We start from the raw sequence: 18,599 nt of genomic DNA, 5'->3' as shown, positions 1-18,599 counted from the left end.
CACGCAGTAAGGGGAGTTCTCAAACACGGCATACCCAGAAATTAGCTCCTTCAAAGTGACCAGAAGCAGCCTCCCCAAAGCCCCACCCAATCCACTCACAGGTGACCAGAAGCAATAAATTGCTCCAACTTAATTTTATCAGCCCCCAGGATAAGATTAGAAAGGGGTCTTTTCTCAGCCAGTTGTGGTGGAATGCACCTGTTGTCCCAGCTACTCAGGAGGCTGAGGCGGGAGAATGGCTTGAGTCAGGAGTTAGTGGCTACATTGAGCTATGATCACGCCACTGCACTCTAGACTGGGCGACAGAGCAAGAGTTATATTTTTTTTTAAAGGAGGGAAAAGATTGGTCTTTTCCCAAATCACACTTATAGACTGCCCCTCCCAGATCCAGGGAGATTCCAGAAGGTGAGTGCTCAAAGCAAGCAGAGACACTATCCCTGTAATTCAAGAAAAATACCAAAAACAGTATCTGTGTGTGCATGCATGTGTGTGCACGCGTGTGCATATGTATGTACATGTGCACTGATCATGGCTATAAAGAGAGGCTACTAGAGACAGGACTGCAGACATTCACACAGCCACCTCTGAGAGGGAGAAGAACGTGCAACTTTACTGCAGTGGGGCCGGGCACAGTGATTCACACCTCTCCCAGCACTTTGGGAGGCAGAGGCAGGAGGACTGCTTGAGGCCAGGAGTTCGAGACCAGGCTGGGCAACATAGCAAGACCCCATGTCTACAAAAAGTACAAGAAGTAGCTGGGCTTGGTGGTGCATGCCTGTAATCCTAGCTACTTGGGAGGCCAAGGTAGGAGGATTGCTTGAGCCCAGGAGTTTGAGGCTGCAGTGAGCCATGACTGCATCACTGCACTCCAGACTGGGTAACAGCAAGATCCTGTCTCCAAAAAAAAAATTTACTGGAGAAAGAACTAGAAAACTCTTTATACCTGTCTCTATCTGGCAAGAGATCTGAAGTAGCTTAACAAAGAGAAATTATGGAGTAAAATAATTTTAAAAAAGAACAAGGAATGAGGAACATTAAAAGGAAAAGGAGGAGCACCTCTGTCCAGTTGCCCCACCATCTAGGAAGCGAGGAGCGCGTCTCTGCCCGGCCGCTGCACCATCTGGGAAGTGAGGAGCACCTCTGCCCGGCCCCCGCAACATCTGGGAAGTGAGGAGCACCTCTGCCCGGCCCCCGCAACATCTGGGAAGTGAGGAGTGCCTCTGTCTGGCCGCTGTGCAACCCTCCAGGTGTGAAGTGGCAGCCTTGTGTGTGATCTTTCTGCCCTCCCCAAGTCTGCATTTTCGACATTAAAGTTTACTTTTAAATTAAAAGTTTATTTTAAAAAAACAAAAAAGAAAAGAAAAATGCCGGGTATGAGGGCTTGCGCCTGTAATCCAGCACTGTGGGAGGCCAAGGTGGGAGGATCACTTGAGGTCAGGAGTTCAAGACTAGCCTGGCTAACATGATGAAATCCCGTCTCTACTAAAAATTTAAAAATTAGTCAGGCATGGTGGTGGGTGCCTGTAATCCCAGGTACTCAGGAGGCTGAGGCAGGAGAACACTTGAACCCAGGAGGCGAAGGTTGCAGTGAGCCGAGACCGCACCACTGCACTCCAGCCTAGGCGACAGAGCAAGACTCTGTCTCAAAAAAAAAAAAAAAAAAGAGAAAGCCCAGATTAAAGAGTTCCAGTAGGCAGGAATCAAGGACTTAACAGCTGACTTGCATGCAAATGTGACAGCAAAGCGGGAGGGATTTGAGGCCTCCCTCAGAATTTCCACTTTCAGAAATGAAGAAGCGTGCTAGATTCCAAAGGGAAAAGCCAGCCTTTTCAAGAATAAAGATGGAAATGTATCTCACAAAAATACTTTCCACGGCTACCCAAGTGACACATTCATCAGTGTCCTCAATATTCCTATATACTACTAGATTACACAGTTACTGAAAAAATTTACAAAAGAGAACAAACTTTCTCTGTAAAAGCCTGGAGAGGGCCGGGAACAGTGGCTCACACTTGTAATCCCTGCAATTGAGAGGCTGAGGTGGGCAGTTCCCTTGAGCTCACATTTGAGACCAGCCTGAGCAACATGGTGAAACCCTGTCTCTACTAAAAATATGAAAATTAGCCAGGCATGGTGGCACATGCCTGTAATTCCAGCTACTCAGGATGCTAAGGTGGGAGGATCGCTTGAGCCCAAGAGGCAGAGGTTGCAGTGAGCCGAGATCACGCCACCGCACTCCAGACTGGGCAAAAGAGCCAGACCTTATCTCAAAAAAAATAAAATAAAAGCCCAGAGAGTAAATATTTCAGGCTTTGCAGGCCATACAGGCTCTGTTGCAAAAGCAGCCATGAACACTACATAAACAGATGGGTGTGGATGTGTTCCAGTAAAACTTTATTTGCAAACACAGGTGGGGGCCAGATTCGGCCTGAAAGCCGTAAAATCTGCCATCTTCTATACTAGTCAAGTGACTGCCAACCCTGGCTGCACACCAAAATTGCCTGTGAAGTTTTAGAAATTCCTGAGGCCTGAGCCCCATCCTCAGAGACTCTGACTCAACAGGCTGAGGGGAAGGCCTGGGCATCATGATGCCTTTGACAACCTTGCCAGGAGGTCGGGTGCAGTGGCTCATGCCTGTAACCCCAGCACTTTAGGAGGCCAAAGAGGGTGGATCACCTGAGGTCAGGAGTTCAAGACCAACCTGGCCAACATGGTGAAACTCCGTCTCTACTAAATATACAAAAATTAGCCAGGCGTGTTGGCACATGCCTGTAATCCCAGCTACTTGGGAGGCTGAGGCAGGAGAATCACTTGAACCCAGGAGGAGGAGGCTGCAGTGAGCCGAGATCATACCATGACACTCCAGCCTGGGCAACAGAGTGAGATTCCATCTCAAAAAAAACAAAACAAAACGAAACAAAAAAACACCAACAATAAACTTGCCAGATGATCCTAATTGGCAGTTAAGGCTGAGAACCCCTGTATCAGACCAATCTTCTATGTGAGTACAGAAAACTCACCATTTGCCTTAACTCCTGTGTGTCTGTGTTAACAGGACCACCTTTCTAAACCTTAGGGTCCATAAAGAGACCTAAGACTTCACCTGAATAACTGAGCTCTGTGTGTGTGTGCACGTCTACACGTATGCCTACAGTAAATGCGACCCATTAACTTTAGCCTAAAAAGATTGAGCACTGGAATGTTCATAATCAAGAAAAATGCAAAAAAGGTAAATTACCTCATTTTACAAACTAAGGTTTCTCTGGTCAATAAGCTGCTGTTATGTTTATTCTTGTTAGAATAAACCACCAAATGGCTGGGCGGCCCAGGCCCTGGAAGCTGACCTTCAGGAGTTTAACCAAATGTAATAATTTTTCTCCAAACCTGCAGCTGCATTTGATGCTCCTCTCCTCCGCGGAGAGAAAAGAAGAGCTTCACTTTCTCATTTAGCTCATGTAGCTTATCGGGACTTCTTCCACCCCTGCCCTTCTATATCGGGAATATCTTCAGAATCCACCCTTGCTGCCAACATTTTGAACTTTTCAGCTGATATGAAGACAGCTTAGGCTATAAATGGAAACCAGGGATGAAAAATACTCACGCTAGAGAAAAAGGCACGATCTTATATTTCTGGAGGGAACATAAATCAGAACCACCTCTTTAGAGGGCAGTTGGGCGATACCTCTCAAAATGTCGCCGCATGTGGCCTCTGATGCTCAATTCCACTTCTAGGAATTTATCCTATGGATTACCCTCCCACGTGGGCAAAAGGGTTCTTCATTGCAGTTGTCTTCAATAGCAAAAATGGAAAGAAGCGTAGCGTCAGTAAGTAAGGCGCCTGAATAAATGTTACAGTTTACCTTTAAATGGAATTAAATACAGCTGCTAAAATGAAACGAAGGCTGATTTCTGTGTGTTGATATGAAAAGCCAACCTGTTTCATGAAAAAGCAACAACTGGTGGAGCACCTTAGCACTGCTGTAGGGGAGCCAAGAAGGAAATGGAACATAGCTGGGAATACTATACATTCTCAGGGTTTCTCAACAGTGGCACTATTGATATTTGGGTCCTGGATAAGTCTTTGTGGTGGGGGTGGGGTGGGGTTGAAAGGCTGTCCCGTGTGTTGTAGGATGTTCAGCAGCATCCTGGCCTCTACCCCCGATGCTACTAGCACCTATGTACCAGTTGTGACAATAAAAATATCTGCAGGCCGAGTACAGTGGCTCACGCCTGTAATCCCAGCATCTTGGGAGGCCAAGGTGGGCAGATCACTTGAGGTCAAGAGCTTGAGACAAGCCTGGCCAACATTGTGAAACCCCATCTCTACTAAAAATACAAACATTAGCTGGGCGTAGTGGCATGCGCCTGTAATCCCAGCTACTCAGGAGGCAGAATCAGGCAAAGGTTGCGGGGAGCCAAGATCGTGCCACTGCACAGCAGCTTGGGCAAACAGACCAATGGTCCATCTCAAAAAAATAAATAAAAGAAAAATAAAAATATCTCCAGACACTGCCAAATGTCACCTGGGAGATAAAAATCACTCAGAACTCATGCTGTATATCTAGAAGGGCTCTAGAAACTAAAAACTTGCAACAGTGGTGACATGTGGGAAGAGGGGTATAGAGACAGGTGGTCAGAGGTTATAGACACACTGGCCTTTCATGAAATGTCCTTCTATGCTTTGAAATTTTTGTTACCATATGTACTCATAGCTTATAAAAACAAACTCTATAAAAGAAAAATTTAAGCACTTCTTTTTCCATTTAAAAAAAAAAAAGAGACAGGGCCGGGCGTGGTAGCTCACACCCCAACACTTTGGGAAGCCGAGGCGGGTATATATATACACACACATACCATATACTCAGTATATATATACCATATACATATACTCAGCATATATATACCATATACTGAGGTCAGGAGTTCAAGACCATCCTGGCCCACGTGGTGTACTAAATACAAAAAATTAGCTGGGCCTGCTGGTGCATGCCTGTAATCTCAGCTGCTTGGGAGGCTGAGGCAGGAGAATCACCTGAACCCAGGAGGTGGAGGTTGCAGTGAGCTGAGATTGTACCACTGCACTCTAGCCTGGGCAACAAGAGCAAAGCTCTGTCTCAAAAAAAAAAAAAAAAAAAAGACAGATCTTTGTTCTAAAGCTGAACACAAACTGCAACGGATGGACTTCCAGGAACTACAAAATGGCAGCTCCTTCAAGGGAGCAATATCATTTAGACAAGAGACCCTAGCTGACCATGCGTGGTGGTTCACGCCTGTAATCCCAGCACTTTGGGAGGCTGAGGCAGGAGGATTGCTTGAGGCCAGGAATTTGAGACCAGCCTGGGAAACAGAGCGAGACCCTGTCTCTATATTATTAAAGAGAGAGAGAGAGAGAGAGAGAGAGAGACAGACCCTGGCAGACACTATCTTTCAGGCAAAGCCAAACAGATCTTCCCCACTTCATTCACTCTAAAGAAAATCAAGACAACATCTGAAAAATCTGGGCGCAGGCACTCCATGTATGCTCTCAAAGAAGGCCCGACTTCCAAGATGCCGCTTTGTGCACAAAAAGAAAGGAGGCCTCCTGTCAGTAACAGTGGAGAAATAAACAGAAAGGCTTGGGGTGTGACGATGTTCCCTGGCCCTGCCTGCATCTTCAACAGAGCATCAAGATGCATTTCTCTCACTAACAGGACTACTGACTGCTGAGTTTGTTCAGTTCAAAGTAAACACCCTCTGTGAATAAAGAGGAGATGGGATCAGCAGAGAAAGCAAACACGAGTCTGGAAGAAGAAAAGGACCGGGCCCACCTCTTCTCTTCTAGTCTCAGAAACTCATTTCTATTTATGGCTTATTTATAATCACTGCTGAGTCATACAGGGTGCTTGTAATAATACACTGGGCTCAGCTCCTTGTTTTTTAGTGAGGAGAGGAGAGGCCCCAGAGAGCAAATGAGGGGAAACAGTGAATTAGCAACCAGGGCAAGAACCAGGTCTCTGTACAAACCTTTCCATCTTGTACCATATAGTCATATACCATACACACACAAATACCATATACTATATACCACACATATATATACTCATATGCCATATACACAAATACATACATATGCTCACCGTATACACACACACATACAAATACCATATATTCACATACCATATACACACTTACCGTATACTCATATGCCATATACACATATATATACCCATATACCATATGCTCAGCATATACACACATGCAAATACAATACACACATACATATATACTCATATACCATACACACACATACGTATAATACTCAAACACATATACCCAGTATATACACACCCATATACCATATACTCATTATATACCATACACATACATACATATACTCAAACAAATATACCCAATATACCCATATACCATATACTCTCATACCATATACACACATACATATGCTCATACCATATAGCCAATATACATACATATACCATATACACACATACATATACTAAAATACCATATACCTATATACCGTATATTCTTAATTACAGTATAACAGCATAATATAATTATAGTATAGTATAAATAAAAAACTAACAACCTATGGATTGTTTTTGTATTGTTGGTTGTATGTGTTTGTCTGGCCCAGATAGAGTTTTGGGGTTTTGTTTTTGTTTTTGTACCACAGGGTCTCACTCTGTCACCCAGGCTGGAATGCAGTGATGCAGTCATAGCTCACTGCAACCCTGAACTCCTGGGCTCAAGCAATCCTCCTGCCTCAGCCTCCCAACGTGCAGGAATTACAGACATGAGCCACCAAGCCTAGCCAGTTTTTGTTTCTAATGAAATTGACTGCCAGCTTTTAAAAACTAGGAGAGTTCCTGTAATAATCTAGAGTCCTGTTTTTCTTGACAATTCAGTCTGGCAATGCGGGTTAAGCTGGCAAAAGCCATATCCTTTACAAATTCCAAAACTTCACCCTATTCCCTGGCCCCCAAAAAAGCTGATGTATCCAATAGGCACAGGAGACATTTAGGTATCTCAGCTAAGAGCTCAAGCTTTGCAGCAGACAGGCCTGGGCCCAAAGGCCGAACTCTACCACAAACCATGGTTGATCCTTGGGTAGGTAACTTGCTTCTCTGTGCCCCAGTTTACACTTCTGTGAAGCAGAGATATCACCTACTTTAAAAGGTTGTTGTAATTTAAAAAAAAAAAAAAGTTTTAATTTACAGAGAGTAAAATTCACTTTTGGGGGAATAAAGTTCTACGAGTCATAACACCTGCATAGATTCCTGTAACCACCACCACACCAAAACACAGAGCAAGTCCATCTCCCAAAGAATCCCCTCCCAATGTGTAGGCAAACCCTCCTCCACTCCAACCCCCGGCTATCACTGATCTGTTCCCTATCTCTGTAATTCTGCCTTTTCTGATATATATTTTTTTTAAATCCTGTTTTGTTAGCTACAATAATTTCATCATTATCCAGGGTGCTCCCTTTCATTCTCCCTGTCTGTGGAAAGTAGTTCCATGGCTGACAGACAGAATCAAGCCCCATAAAGCATTTGCTCAGTCATTTGCCCATAGCATTTGCCCATAAAGCTGGGCAGTCACTGAGAATTCCTTAACATTGCCCTCTTTGTTCTGATCTCCTCCCCACCCACAGCACTTCCATCGGTCCCTGGCTGATCCTCTTCCCGTTAGGTCATTGCAATCGCAGCCCACAAAGCACCCACATTCCCAACGCTCTTGTTCTTGCTGACGAAGATAAGAAGTGTGTCCTGGGACCGGAAGAGCTTCCACGGGAGACACAAGAGGGCCTCGGTTCCCCTGGTGCCCACACACCACCATGCCTGCCCACCAAGACACATGACAGGAAGAAAACTTTCACTCTCACAACAGATCAAGCCAAACTGAAAGACCCACAGTGTCACGAGGAAGCCCAATGACCACCCGGTTTCAGGAAAGAGCTATTCTTGACAAGCATGACTGGCAGAGAGGAAATGTCACTGTGAGAACGCCTCCAAACAGCATTTCTTTTCGGGGTGTGGAGGTTGAAGGAGGGTATAAGAAAGCAAACCACATACTTGGGAACAATGAATGTTCCCAAGGAAGCACATGGGTCCTTTTCACTCAAGTGAGGAACCAACCGGTTGATGTGAATTGGAGCCCTGAAAGCAACTGCCCTGACTATTCTATTACATCTGGGCTGTACTCACAGATGAGCCAGGATTGGAGCCAGGCTGTGTTCTGGCCCTGCTGCCTCTGGGATCCTGGGCACCCCATGCCTCCTCTCCAGACCTCCCTCAGTTTCTCCATCTGAAAATGGCACTGTAGGACAAGATGGACCTGGAGGGCACCAACCACCAAAGGCGTGGAATTCACACGAGCGTTACTGGGCACAGGTGGCCGCCCTTTCTTTCTGAAACCCCCATACTGGAGCTTCAGGGCAACACACTCCCCTGGTGTGGCTCCTCCACCCCTTGCTTCTCCTCCTCAACCAGAATTCAGGGCCTCACTGCTGCTCATTGCTCTACTCCTGACTCGCAACCTCAGTAAGCCAATGGGGCTGGAGTCTTTGCTGAGTGAGGCTGTCCTATGCACTGGGGGATAATTAGCAGAAACTCTGGCCACCAATCATTAGATGCCAGCAGTGTCCCCATCACCCCCTCAAAGTCATGAGAACTACCACTCTAACCCAATCCCACGTACACATCGAGATTCCCAGAATTATACCTCCTGCCTGAACCCGGCCACAGGGCACCCTAATTCCTGCCTCCAGCTGCCCTACTGACCTCTCCACCTAGGGGTGTAACAGCAACTCAAATTTACAGAATCTAAACTGGATCCTTGACTTATCCTGCCATACCCAGATCTGTCAGCACAATTACTGACACAATCTAGAAATTCTCTGTTGTGGGGCCTGTTCTACATGTTGTAGGATGTTCAGTGGTATCCCTGGCCTCTCTCCATTAGGTGCCAGGAGCACCCCAACCCCAGATGTGACAACCAAAAATGTCTCCAAACATTGCCAGGGGGTGGGGAAGTATTACAGAATTATCCCCAGATGAGAATGGCTGACTGATGTGGACTATTTGAAACACAGCTCCGACGGCTTCCTCTGAGATGTGAAGTCCATTCACATCCCTCCTGTGCTGAACCCTCCACACCAGGGTCTGTAAGGTCTGTACTGTCTCTGACTCCATGGACTGGCCTCACCCTCACTCACTGGGATGCAGCCACCCTGGCCTCCTTGCTAATCCTACAACACACCCAGTTACTCCTATAAGCACACCAACTTAATCCTTACCCTAGAGTCTTTAAAATCTCTTATGCCTTCTACAATCTTTTTCCTACTGATACTGGCATGGCTGATTTTTCTTGTCATGTAAACTTCAGCTCAAATATCACCTCTCAAAGAGGCCCTGTTTAACCCCTCCACCTAAGGAACTGTGACATCTGCCTCACAACTTGCCCATCTCTCACCTCACCACATTCCCTTCCAGACATCCATCATGGTGTGAACTGTCTATCTTGGTGTGAACTGTCTCTCATGCTGTGAACTGCCTTGTTATTTGTCTTTATTATTTTCTCTATCTTTCTAAAAACCCAACCTCTACAAGAGCAGGTCCTTAGCTGACTTGCTTTCCATTCTATCTCCATGCCTAGAATAGTGCACAGCACATAATAGATGTTCAAGAAAAATCAGCACTGAGGATGCAATGAATCAATCAATAACGAATCAATGGCAGCTGGGTACAGTGGCTCATGCCTGTAATCCCAGCACTTTGGGAGGCTGAGGCATGTGGATCACCTGAGGTCAGGAGTTCGAGGCCAGCCTGACCAACATGGAGAAACCCCGTCTCTACTAAAAATACAAAATCAGCCTGGCGTGGTGGCGCATGCCTGTAATCCCAGCTACTCGGAAGGCTCAGGCAGGAGAATCGCTTAAACCTGGGAGGTGGAAGCTGTGGTGAGCTGAGATCACACCATTGCACTCCAGCCTGGGCAACAAGAGCGAAACTCCATCTCCAAAAAAAAAAGAAGAAGAAGGAGGAATCAATAATGGGCCAGGTGCCGTGACTCATGCCTGTCATCTCAGCACTTTGGGAGGCTAAGGTGGGAGGACTGCTTGAGGCCAAGAGTTCAAGACCAGCCTAGGCAACACAGCAAGACCCAACCACTACAAAACATTAGCTGAGTATGTAGCTAAAAACTAGCTAGGCCTGTAGTCCTAGCTACTCAGGGAGGGTGAGGCAGGAAATAGCTTGAGCCCAGGAGTTCAAGGTTGCACTGAACTATGATTATACCACTGCACTCCAGCCTGGGTGACAGAGTGAGATTCCATCTCTAAAAAAAGAGTTATTATTATTATCACCATCATCATCATCATCATCATCATCATCATCATCATCCAGGGAATAAAGACCAGAGTGTAAGAATTAGAAGAAGAGAATTAAGGAATATCAGAGTATGCTGCACGTAGGAAAGGTAAGTACTGATTCCTCCTACTTGCTTCTATGCCATGGGTATAATTTACAAATAGAACAGGGTTAATGTGGTCAAGGGCAAATGAGGTGGAAACACTGGCCTGGATAAAAGCACTTTGGGCCGGGCATGGTGGTTTATGCCCGTCATCCCATTACTTTTGGAGGCAGAGGTAGGTGGATCACCTGAGGTCAGGGGTTTGAGACCAGCCTGGCCAACATGGTGAAACTCTGTCTCCGCTAAAAATACAAAACTTAGCCAGGTGGGGTGGCACATTCCTGTAATCTTAGCTACTCAGGAGGCTGAGGCAGGAGAATTGCTTCAACCCAGGAGGCATACATTGCAGGGAGCAGAGATCGCACGCACCATTGCACTCTAGCCTGGGCAACAAGAGCGAAACTCCTTCTCAAAAAACAGAAGTAATTTGTATGTCAATAAGCCCCAGGAAAGTCCGTCCTTGTTCTTTTCACAGATCTTTTATCACCTTCATCCACTGAAACTTTTGCATCTTTTGCATACAGAAAAGAGTTGAAGGTTCAAGAACCACATATAAAAGAGGATACGCCATTTGCAAAAATATCCACAGAAAGATACTGGCAAAAATTCCAACTGACCCAGGTTCAGATTCAGGATGCTGCCAGTGGTGGAGGTTTTGTCCGTTTTCGTCGTGATAGGAGTTGACAGTTGAGGAGAGAAGGGCTTTGGGCTGCCGGATAAACTCCCTGCTTGTCCCGTCTTGGTGGAGGCTGGTGAAGCTGAAAAAGTATGGCATTGTTAAAAGACAGGTTTACAAATAAGCAAGTAAAACGTGTAGGTGTGGCGTAGGGAGAGAATGGAGAGATTATGAAATTGTGTTTGATTTCAACAAGGCCGCTACAGCATCACGGATGGGGTGGGGTGGGGCGTGGCAGGTTGGCCATTCATTTTCAGCAAAGGGCTTTAACCCGACGTGAAACCGTTAAAGCCACAAATGAAGACGGTCTCCCCAGTTACTCTATTAAGCACAAAGCTCTAAGACAAATCGGCTAAGCTGCCACTGAAATTGGTTTGGCCCATTCACGGGTATAAATCTCAACATAAATAGCGATTAAACCAACCCCCACATGGTCCAGATGCAGAAAACGGGAGCCAGCCTTACAAATGCGTGTCATCCGTTTGTGGAAAGAAACCATGGCCAGCTCGCACGCAGCCGCTGCACCTGCCAGGGACCAACTTGGTCCCTTGGGAAATCTCCAGCTCCCATTTCAAAAGTTCTTGAGGCTGTGTAAAGCCAAACCCAGTACCAGATGGAGTGAGGGAGACGTTGGTAAATTATGTCCTTCTTTACCGTACTTCAAACTTTTACAGGAGGAGAGAGAACTGTACCTATGCCTAAGGCTTTTACAAATACCTTAAAATGACCTACAACCTGCTTCTCCTCTGCCTTATGTCACAGGGCTAGGACAAGAAACCACTTACGTTTAAAAAAGCAAGCATTCATAGGGGCCAACGAGCGTCCCAAAGATCCTTCAAATCCTGCCCCTTTGCCCTTGCCCCTCCATGGTAGTGGGACTGTCCTGTTAATGCCTCTTAGGTCCATTTAAAAACAGCTGGGACTAAAGGCATCGCTGACAACAATGACAGCCAACTCTTCCAAGAAGAGCAAGAAACATTCTGAGGTGATCTGGTGCTTGAAAGAAACTTCTGGATGGCAAATTGGAGCTAGGAACTGAGACTTCCCAGGGGCTTCGAAAATGCTGGGACACTTGTGTGGGCACTTGCCTCAGTTTCCTCACCTGACAAATTAGAAAACTCAGAACAAGGCTTCAGTGTGTTAAAACTCACACACCACTCGGCTGGTGAATCCAAGTGAGCTAGGCAGCTCTGGTGCCAGGACCTGCCTGCATTACTGTTAATGTAATATAGTGGGAAAGACTCCAGACGTAAAGAGGCCTGGATTCAAGCACGGATCAGAAGCCAGACACCGTGGATTCAAGCCCTGGCTCAGCTGTTGCCCTGCTGTGTAACCCTGGGCCAGTTACTGGCACCTCTGCCTCTCTCTTCCTGGCAACAGCAAAGACAGACACTAATAATATGATACAAAGGGACAATAACAGTAGCTACATCTCATCAGGCTGCTGTGAGGATTAAATCAATCATCTGAACAGTGCCTGGCATCCAGTAAGTACTCTGTTACTTGCTATTAAAGTGGTTTTATTTTCTATTTCCCCATTAACCTCCAGGGCTTTGGGGTTATCCTCTGAACCACTGATTCTCAGCTATGAGCAGTTCTTCTCTCCAGGGCACACTGGGCATTGCATCCAGACATTTTAAGAGAGTGGGGGGTTGCTACTGGCATCTAGGAGCTAGAGACTAAAAAGGTGCTAAATCTTCTACAATGCACAGAGCGGCCCCCCACAAGAAAGAGTTATCTGGCCCCGAACATCAACAGTGCTGAAACTGACACACCACATAGGGATGAAGTAGGCATGCAGCTGGGAATCCTCTTCCTCATCCGGAAATGAGAAGGGAGTGAGGATCAATGTCTTCGATCTATGTCAACTGGTGCCCAGCAAGTGCTCAAGAAATATGAGAAATTGTTTTAAGAAATAAGTTTTCTTTGTTTTTGTTTTTTTTTGAGATGGAGTCTCACTCTGTCACCCAGACTGGAGTGCAGTTGTGCCACCTCGGCTCACTGAAACCTCTGCCTCCTGGATTCAAGTGATTCTTTCTGCCTCAGCCTCCTGAATAGCTAGAATTTCAGGCTCCTGCTACCACACCCAGCTATTTTTTGTATTTTTAGTAGTGACAGGGTTTCACCATGTTGGCCAGGCTGGTCTGGAATTCCTGGCCTCAAACCATGCGCCCACCTCAGCCTCCCAAAGTGCAGGGATTACAGGCATGAGCCACTGTGCCCAGCCTAGAATTAAGTTTTTAAAACAATAAATCTGTTTTACTGCAAGAATTAATAGAATTAGCCTAGCACATGGCATGCCACATTCCTTCACTGGGGGGTTGCTATTATTATTACTAGTCCTATCACTGGTACTGTAAGAAGTAGAACTGAAGTGTTTGTTACACAAAGAAACAAGAAAAGGCCAGCTGTGGTGGTTCACCCCTGTAATCCCAGCACCTTGGGAGGCTGAGGTGGGAGGATCACTTGAGCTCGGAAGTTCGAAACCAGCCTGGGTAACATGGCGAAACCTCGTCTCTACTAAAAATAAAAAAAATTTAGCCGGGCATGGTGGCACATGCCTGTGGTCCCAGCTACTTGGGAGACCCAGCTACTTGGGAGACTGAGATGGGAGGATCCATTGAGCCTGAGAGGTCAAGACCGCAGTGAGCCGTGATCATGCCACTGCGCTCCAGCCTGGGACAGAGAGGGAGATCCTGTCTCAAAAAAAAAAAAAAAAAGAGAGAATATATGAAAATAAAGGCATTTTAAGAGAAGTATTACCAATAAAATCTTTAGCATTCGAATTTTTAACATTATCAATTCATTTATGTTCTACCTCATTCCAAAAGCAATTTGTAGCTGTTCAAGTATCTGTGTAATACATTTCCCTTGAGGATTCAAGATCGTGGCTTCTCTAATTGTATTCCCGTAAGCAAACTAGCAAGGTCTAACAGGAAGGGCCTTCCTATACTATCGAGTACCCTGCTTGGGACTGCAGAGAACTTTGACAAGGACGCCAAACCCTAAAGGGTAGCAGGAACAAACAAACAGACAAAAGCAAGCAAAGATGCCGTTGTGCATAGAACACAGCCAAGTGAATCCACATTTTCCTGCTCGACAGGTCAAGTTTGATTGTTTGTTTGTTTGTTTTGAGACAAGTCTTGCTCTGTTGCCAAAGCTGGAATGCAGTGGGGCGATCTCAGCTCACTGCAACCTCTGCCTGCCAGGTACAAGCAATTCTCCTGCCTCAGCCTCCCGAGTAGCTGAGGCTACAGGTGTGTGCCACCATGCCCAGCTAATCTTTTTGTATTTTTAATAGAGACGGGGTTTTGCCACGTTGGCCAAGCTGATCTCAAACTCCTGACCTCAGGTGATCCACCTGCCTTGACCTCCCAAAGTGCTAGGATTACAGGTGTGAGCCACCATACCCAGCCTATTTTTATAATTCTGTATATACATTCATGTGTGCTAAAAAAATAATAACTAGAATAAGCCTTTAGTTTGAGATATATTTCCTTTGTTAATAAACAAGTGTTGAGATTTAAGAGGTATGTTCTAAATATTAAAAAATGGTTTTAAGCATAGCACTTGGATATGGCAAGAACAAGCATGGCGGGAAAACACTGGCTTCCCATGGAGATGGGTCTGGTTCATGCTCCCTAGCAAGTAAAGGGCAGGGCCCATTCTCCTAAGGCATCTGGGACTGCAAAGCTTCATGGAGTCAGGAAAAGGACATACATGACAATCACTAGCAACCCACAAGTCTCACACCGCACAACCCTCCTCTGCATCTCCCTGAGAAACAGGTCTCCTATGTCTACCTCCCAGTGCCACCAAACCTACTTCCCTAGTCTATGAAACACCCTGCACCTTCCTTGTCCTCCCAATATCATGAATGCCATGGCCACCCACCCAGTGGCTCAAGGCCAAGCATACCTGGATCATTCTTTTTTTGGGGGACGGGAAGGGTGGCGGGGGGAGAGATGGAGTTTCACTCTTGTTGCCCAAGCTGCAGTGCAATGCTGCGATCTCAGCTCACAGCAACCTCCACCTCCCGGGTTCAAACGATTCTCCTGCCTCAACCTCACAAGTAGCTGGGATTACAGACGCCCGCCACCATGCCCGGCTAATTTTTGTATTTTTAGTAGAGATGGGGGTTTCACCATGTTGGCCAGGCTGATCTCGAACTGGTGACCTCAGGTGATCTACCCACGTAGGCCTCCCAAAGTGCTTGGGATTACAGGTGTGAGCCACTACATCCAGCCCATTCTTAATTCCTCCTTTGCTCTCATGCCTGAACTACCCAACTCTTCAGCAAGGTCTCTGCACTCCTCTTCCTAAACATATCCTACATCTCTGCGCTCATCTCCACTTCCACTGCTATCACCCTAGTCCATGCAGTCTCAACAGGGACCGTGTGGCCCCCAATGGGGCAAAAATAATTCTTGGGGGGGTGAAAAAATTTTACTATTCCTTTTATGTACAAAGCACGTGTGTGTGTGTGTGTGTGTGTGTGCATAGACAGTACATAAACAGATCTACAATATTTTCAAATTTCATGAGAGTCCATTCTTAGGTAAGTATCTGCCCAAAATTGAAAATAGGTACCCAAACAAATCCTTGGATACGAATGTGCACAGGAGCACTATTCACAATAGGCAAGAGGCAGAAACAACCGACTGTCCATCAATGGACAAACTGAGGTAGCCACACAATTGAATGTTACTGAGTCACAAAAGGAATGAAGTTCTGATATGTGCTGCAGTGTGACTGACTTAAAAACATGATGCTAAGTCAAGGAAACCAGACACAAAAGGCCCATATTCTTTCATTTCACTGAAACAAAATACCCAGAATAGGTAAGTTAATTCAAACAGAACAAAAATTGGTGGTTGTCAGGGGCAGGCTGTGGGGTGAGAGGTAGCAGTGGAATTTTGTAGGGGACGGGGAGTGGCTGTTTAGTGGGTACAGGGTTTTATTTTGGAGTGTCAGAAATGTTTTAGAACTAGATAGAGGTGGTGGCTGCACAGCACTGTGAATGCACTAAATGCCACTGATCTGTTTAAAATGGTAAATTTTATGTTATGTGAATTTGACCTCAATTTTTTAAAAGATCTCAAGGGGAGTAATTACGAAGAAAATGTCTAAAATGGTTTGGGGCGGGGGAGGAGGGGCCGGCGCGGCAATTTAAACACTAGGCAACACCGCCCTGCCCATCATTTCCCACAGAGACCCCGTAAGCACTTCCCACAGGTCTCCCCACCACGTGCACAGCACCCTTCTCCCAGGGCACTCTCCACATAGCAGCCAGGGCAGAACCCCTGAAATGACGGCATATTGCTCCATCACCTAAAACCATCCAGAGGCACCTCATTCCCCAGAATAAAATGGCCCTGAAAGAGCAGGATCTGCGCTGGCCAGCAGGTGTCCAGGATACCTCTGGATGCTTATCAGGTGCCTAATACATTTATTGAATGAGCAGTACATAAAATAGTTGAAGAAGGAGGTGTCCATTTCTCTTTTCACTACTATGGTCATGATAAGCAATAAACAAACAATGACGAGGCCGGTCACGGTGAGTCACTACTGGTCCAGCACTTTGGGAGGCGGAGGCAGACGCATCACTTGGGGTCAGGAGTTTGAGACCAGCCTGGCCAACATGGTGAAACCCCATCTCTATTAAAAATACAAAAACTAGTCGGGCGTGGTGGTGCACAGCTGTAACCCCAGCTGTTCAAGAGGCTGAGACAGGAGAATCGCCTGAACCTGGGATGCGGAGGTGGCACTGAGCCGAGACTGCACCACTGCACTCCAGCCTGAGTGACAGAGACTCCGTCTCAAAAAAAAAAAACAAAAAAAAAAAACCAGAAACAATGACAACCAGATAAAACCTTTTTCATACAAAAATATCAAATTAAACAAGCTCCCCAATGTTATACATCAACTAAAAAACAAAATGCTTGCTAAGAGAGTGATTAACAATCCGAAGAAGAGATATGACAAGGGCTGGTGCAGTGGCTCACACCTGTAATCCCAGCACTTTGGGAGGCCAAGGAGGACAGATCACCTGAGGTCAGGAGTTCGAGACCAGCCTGGCCAACATGGCAAAACCCCATCTCTACTAAATATACAAAAATCAGCCAGGTGTGGTGGCACATGCCTGTAATCCCAGCTACTTGGGTGGCAGAGGCAAGAGACTGCTTAAACCTGGGAGGTGGAGGTTGCAGTGAGCCGAGATCACGCCACTGCACTCCAGCCTGGGCAACGGAGAGAGATTCCATCTCGCGGGGGGGAAAAAAAACAGGTATGACAAAGCAGATCACAAAAAAATCCAAGTCAATATACATGAGGGTGTGGGTGGTACTGGCATGGAGGTCAGAGATGGTGCTCAGCATCCTAGGTGCACAGAACAGCCTCACAATTGAGAATTACCTGGCCCTAAATGTTGATGGCCCTGAGGTTGAGAAAAACCTGATTCGAATCACTCCAGACATTTCAAAAGCAAAAAGACTTGGAAATGCTTCTTTCAATTAAACTTTGAAACAGATGCCAATCCTTTTATAAAGCCATACATCTTGCCCAAAGGAAGAACTAATTGCCTTTGAAGTCACAAATAATTTAACCAGATTTCATACTTTGATGTACAATTCACAAGTGTTGGCTAAAACACATCATTTATTATCTACATTTATAAAATCCTAGCCTGCGTGAAGGGCTTTTCTGACTACAGTAGGAAACATGAGCCTTGAAATTAAATTAGGAAAAAAATGTCCATTCCCTCCCATGCACCCCAGCACTCTGGGCAGGGTAGAGAGGTGGAGTGAATGATTCATGCTAAACGTCCTCCACTTACAAAAGCTCAGAAACAACCTGTACGTTCAAAGTGCCGCACCTTGCACAACTCCTATGGTGCCATGCACAGATGAGCAGAGCATGGCCAGATGGTCTAGGATGGGTCAGGAGGTGTTCGTAAAAATGCTGTTTTGAAGGGTTATTCACTAACACAGAAACATATTCAGAATACAAGGATATGGACCAGACATGGTGCCTCATGCGTATTATCCCAACATTTTGGGAGGCTGAGGCAGGCACATCATTTGAGCCCAGGAGTTTGAGACTAGCCTGGGTAACACAGCAAGACATCATCTCTACAAGGGAAAAAAATTTTTTTCCCCTTTCCCCTGCCCTGAAAAAGCAGGATCTGCGCTGGCCAGATTTTTAAATCAATGGGCACCACCACGCCCGACTAACTTTTGTACTTTTAATAGAGATGGGGTTTCACCATGTTGGCCAGGCTGGTCTCAAACTCCTGACCCCAAGTGATGCGTCTGCCTCCGCCTCCCAAAGTGCTGGACCAGTAGTGACTCACCGCGACCGGCCTCGTCATTGTTTATTGCTTATCATAACCATAGTAGTGAGGAGAAATGGAGACCTCAAGGTGTGGTGGTGCACACTTGTACTCCTAGCTACG

At 46.0% G+C, this 18,599-nt stretch overlaps 1 protein-coding gene across 9 annotated transcripts in view; it reads right to left on the bottom strand.

Moving 5' to 3' along the window:
• Positions 1-18,599, bottom strand: part of ZMYND8 (zinc finger, MYND-type containing 8) — a 165,015-nt gene that overhangs the window by 47,806 nt on the left and 98,610 nt on the right. For all 9 annotated transcript variants that reach the window (XM_011983739.1, XM_011983743.1, XM_011983741.1 and 6 more), the window contains one exon: positions 11,088-11,228. In XM_011983739.1, the coding sequence (XP_011839129.1) occupies positions 11,088-11,228 (141 nt within the window). The remainder of the gene's footprint in view (positions 1-11,087; positions 11,229-18,599) is intronic.

This window comes from Mandrillus leucophaeus, unplaced genomic scaffold (genome assembly GCF_000951045.1).
Source record: "Mandrillus leucophaeus isolate KB7577 unplaced genomic scaffold, Mleu.le_1.0 Scaffold255, whole genome shotgun sequence".
In the NCBI taxonomy this organism is placed as follows: Eukaryota; Metazoa; Chordata; class Mammalia; order Primates; family Cercopithecidae; genus Mandrillus; species Mandrillus leucophaeus.
Note: the sequence above shows the minus strand (reverse complement) of the source record. Positions and strands in the feature narration are given on the sequence as shown.